Source organism: Oncorhynchus mykiss, chromosome 20 (genome assembly GCF_013265735.2).
Source record: "Oncorhynchus mykiss isolate Arlee chromosome 20, USDA_OmykA_1.1, whole genome shotgun sequence".
Taxonomy (NCBI): Eukaryota; Metazoa; Chordata; class Actinopteri; order Salmoniformes; family Salmonidae; genus Oncorhynchus; species Oncorhynchus mykiss.
Genome location: NC_048584.1, coordinates 40,520,795 through 40,525,359, shown reverse-complemented (window position 1 = coordinate 40,525,359; position 4,565 = coordinate 40,520,795). Strand labels below are relative to the sequence as shown.

The 4,565-nt window shown below is 44.4% G+C and overlaps 1 protein-coding gene across 1 annotated transcript; it reads left to right on the top strand.

The window, feature by feature from the left end:
* Positions 1-922: 922 nt before the first annotated feature.
* On the top strand, positions 923-2,587 carry LOC118942072 (epoxide hydrolase 1-like). Its single transcript, XM_036956352.1, has 3 exons — positions 923-1,205; positions 1,486-1,599; positions 2,504-2,587. Exons 1-3 carry the CDS (start codon positions 1,081-1,083, stop codon positions 2,553-2,555), a joined length of 291 nt encoding a protein of 96 aa, XP_036812247.1. The 5' UTR covers positions 923-1,080; the 3' UTR covers positions 2,556-2,587.
* The last annotated feature ends 1,978 nt before the right edge of the window (positions 2,588-4,565 follow it).

Genomic DNA, 4,565 nt, shown 5'->3' with positions numbered 1-4,565 from the left:
CCTGGATGACGCTGGGCCAAACCCTCTCCTATCCTGGATGACGCTGGGCCAAACACTCTCCTATCCTGGATGACGCTGGGCCAAACACTCTCCTATCCTGGATGACGCTGGGCCAAACACTCTCCTATCCTGGATGACGCTGGGCCAAACACTCTCCTATCCTGGATGACGCTGGGCCAAACACTCTCCTATCCTGGATGACGCTGGGCCAAACCCTCTCCTATCCTGGATGACGCTGGGCCAAACACTCTCCTATCCTGGATGACGCTGGGCCAAACACTCTCCTATCCTGGATGACGCTGGGCCAAACCCTCTCCTATCCTGGATGACGCTGGGCCAAACACTCTCCTATCCTGGATGACGCTGGGCCAAACACTCTCCTATACTGGCCAATTGTGCGCAGCTTCATGCGTCTCCTGGTCGCTGCCAGCTCCGGGATCAAACCCGGGTCTGTAGTAACACCCGGGTCTGTAGTAACAGTATAGCTTCCGTCCCTCTCCTCGCCCCAGGGACCCTCTGCACACAGACAACAGTCACCCTCGAAGCATCGTTACCCATCGCTCCACAAAAGCCACGGCCCTTGCAGAGCAAGGGGAACCACTACTTCAAGGTCTCAGAGCAAGTGACGGTCACTGATTGAAACGCTATTAGCGCGCACCACCGCTAACTAGCTAGCCATTTCACATTGGTTACACTATCACTGCTATGCAGTGCCTTAGACCACTGCGCCACTAGGGAGGCCCACGCAAATTGATTTAAACAAACAATTAATCCCCTAAAAAATGCAGCCCTCCGTTGAATTACAAAATCGTGATGTGGCCCTTGAGCCAAATATTCTTCCCACCCCTACTCAAGGGCAATTCAGAAAGCTGAGTGATGACTTTATTACCGATGAATGTCTTTGTTTTTTATTATTGTTTTTCTTTCTTTTGGGGTTTGTATTTTGTGTGTATTGTATGTATTTCAGGGCTGTAAAAGAGACCATGGTTTCAGTATGACTCCCTGGTAAAATAAATAAATGCAAGGACACACAGACCTCTGATCGTTTAGCTGTAGTAGTCGTACTAATCATATTGTGAAATGTCTCCCCCTGCAGGTTGTGGAGTGAATGACTCTCCAGTAGGCCTGGCTGCTTACATACTGGAGAAGTTCTCCACCTGGACTGACTTCAACAACAGGGACTTGGAAGATGGGGGGCTGGAGAGGTAGAAGCTACAGTTCAGCCTGTTTACTTTGGGTTGTGAATTGACAAATATACACTACCGTTCAAAAGTTTGGGGTCACTTAGAAATGTCTTTGTTTTTTAAAGAAAAGCACATTTTTTGTCCATTAAAATAACATCAAATTGATCAGAAATACAGTGTAGACGTTGTTAATGTTGTAAATGACTATTCACATGACACATGAAAAGTGTTTCTTATTGGAGAATGAATAAAACACAGGGCTGTTGATTGGTTCATTGAGAAAGCCTGGTTCCTGTCTAAGGAAGTTCACCCTGACCAGCATCATGATCTACTGGACCACCACTGGCTCCATCGTGTCCTCCATGAGGTTCTACAAGGAGAACTTAAAGACCAACATTGACAGACTGGATAATAAGTGAGTTTGTATGTGTGGTGGCATAGTTCTCCAGTATGGCACGGGCTGTTCCTACAGGGCCTGTCCATTTAATATGACACTGGCTGTTCCTACAGGGTCTGTCCATTTAATATGACACTGGCTGTTCCTACAGGGTCTGTCCATTTAATATGACACGGGCTGTTCCTACAGGGTCTGTCCAGTTTAATATGACACGGGCTGTTCCTGCAGGGCCTGTCCAGTTTAATATGACACGGGCTGTTCCTACAGGGTCTGTCCAGTTTAATATGACACGAGCTGTTCCTACAGGGTCTGTCCATTTAATATGACACGGGCTGTTCCTACAGGGTCTGTCCATTTAATATGACACGGGCTGTTCCTACAGGGTCTGTCCATTTAATATGACACGGGCTGTTCCTACAGGGCCTGTCCATTTTAATATGACACGGGCTGTTCCTACAGGGTCTGTCCATTTAATATGACATGGGCTGTTCCTACAGGGTCTGTCCATTTAATATGACACGGGCTGTTCCTACAGGGCCTGTCCATTTAATATGACATGGGCTGTTCCTACAGGGTCTGTCCATTTAATATGACATGGGCTGTTCCTACAGGGTCTGTCCATTTAATATGACACGGGCTGTTCCTACAGGGCAGTTTAATATGACACGGGCTGTTCCTACAGGGTCTGTCCATTTAATATGACATGGGCTGTTCCTATAGGGTCTGTCCATTTAATATGACAAGGGCTGTTCCTACAGGGTCTGTCCATTTAATATGACACGGGCTGTTCCTACAGGGTCTGTCCATTTAATATGACACGGGCTGTTCCTACAGGGTCTGTCCATTTAATATGACACGGGCTGTTCCTACAGGGAATGTAAACATGTGTCTGTGTTTGTTAACCTGTCTCTCGTGTCCTCAGTACGGGGGTGTATGTGTTCCTACAGGCCTGGCTGCGTTCCCCAACGAGCTAATGCACGTGCCCCAGTTGTGTGCTAGAGCCAAGTTCAGGAACATCTACACCTACTCTTACATGCCCCGAGGAGGCCACTTCGCTGCCTTCGAGGAGCCACAGCTCCTGGCTGAAGACCTGCTGCAGTTTGTGAAGAAGGTGGAGAAGTTGTAGAGTTGATGGATACAAGACGTCGACTCTCCACTCCTGCCAAGTGCCTGGAAGAAAAACCAGCAGGACGGCAGAACATAATAACACTACAGCTTGGAATTGTAGCTTTGTACTAAAAACATTTAAATGTTAATCTAAGATATAAAATCAGAAGCACTGTCTGATTATCAGGTAAATACTTGGTCTATCAGTGATGTTAACACTGCAATATGATCATGCTCAGTTATTGTGTTGGTGTAATATTAAGGCTATACAGTCAACATAATGGACCTATACTGTAATAATGAAATGATCAGCACTTCAATACTGATGTCTTCCAGATTGCAAAAAAAAGGTGCTGTCCTGGACATGTGCTGTTGTTTGTTTGTGCTGTAGTGTCTTCCTATGCTTTATTAATTAATCAAGTAGCGACAACACCTGTAGACACTCGGCCGTCCGTGGAACGAGTTTGACACTTCCTGTGATGGCTTCCTGTTTAGTGTCTGATATTTGTGGGGCTGGTTCCCAGGAGTGACCTGGACACATCTTAAGTTTAATCCTGGACTAAAAATATATTTCAATGGTAGTGTTCCATTGAGCATGGTTTTTAGTCTAGGTCTAGATTAAGCCTAATCTATGTCCCAGGAAACCATGATGAATTTTCTGTGGACCCCAGGAAGACCAGCAGTCACTAAAGGGGTCAGCTTATGAGGATCCAAATAAACAAATTAAATTAACATCCACAAGTCAATAACTCACAAGATGTTGAACACAAAATGTAAACCTTTGTATGCTGCAAAATGTGTATAATTCAAATGAACCATGTCATTTAGTGATCCAGTTTAGACTGACATACAGTACTGTATATTTCAGAAAGATGGTGTCAGAAACACATTTTAAGCAATAGAAAACCAAGACGAGACATTATACAGCTTCAACCAGATGACAAGTAGGTATTCAGGTCACAAAGTAACTTAGGAGGCTATATACAGTCACAACACCAACACTGCTTTCATTACAGCACATACCCAAGCTACACCAGACAACATATCCATTTCAGTCATAATGTAGAGGTGATGCCAGTCATTCATATGAACCTCTATAGAAACATAGTCCCTGGACTGGGCTCAGGGTTACAGAGAGAGAGTCGTCCCTGACAGAGAGAGGGGTAGACATGTCAACACCTCTGTAGTCACAAATTGTCTTGAGTGCTGATCTCGGACCAGGTACCCTCTGTCCATGTCATGTTAGTCTTTGTGACATAAAAGGTCAAACTGACTTTAGATCAGCACTCCAGTTTGGCCTTTTAGATCAGTATGAGCAGGTTTATATAGACAGGGGGACCTGATCCTAGATCAGCGCTGGGCCATATGAACAAAAATCCAGGATAAAATTGAATACATTGATAAAATGAACGTACACCACAGTTTAAAATGATCATTTAAACTACTAGTTTGATGGTTTTAGTCATTAACAATCCCCCATATTAGGAAACTGAATTCAAACTTCACATCTCTCTAGTATAGGCTACTTATCCTAAAGAACGATAAGCAAAACGCCTCCGATAAGTGATTCAGATTCAGACAACTTTAATGTCCTCAGAGACAATTCATGTGGCAGCAGTCATAAAACAGATCACATTTTAAAATAAATAGCAATGGATATTTAATAGCAAATAGGCAGGATTTGATCAGTATGGTGGCTGTCAATGACTTTCAGTTCATCATCACAGCTTTCTCCGAGATCAGCACTCCTACTCTGAGAAACGTTATGATCATGGCCTCCTGTCATCTCATACTATGGCTGTGGTTGGGAATCCTTTCATTGTCACTTGTCAAGGCTCAGAAACAGGTCAGTCCCTTTTTGTAAGTCTTTATATCAG

Excerpts from the sequence above, each read along its gene's own strand:
- LOC118942072 (XM_036956352.1), top strand. The coding sequence starts at position 1,081 with ATGTCTCCCCCTGCAGGTTGTGGAGTGAATGACTCTCCAGTAGGCCTG. Across the intron at positions 1,206-1,485 it reads GAAGATGGGGGGCTGGAGAG|GAAGTTCACCCTGACCAGCA; the intron begins GTAGAAGCTACA and ends TTCCTGTCTAAG. Across the intron at positions 1,600-2,503 it reads ATTGACAGACTGGATAATAA|TACGGGGGTGTATGTGTTCC; the intron begins GTGAGTTTGTAT and ends TCGTGTCCTCAG.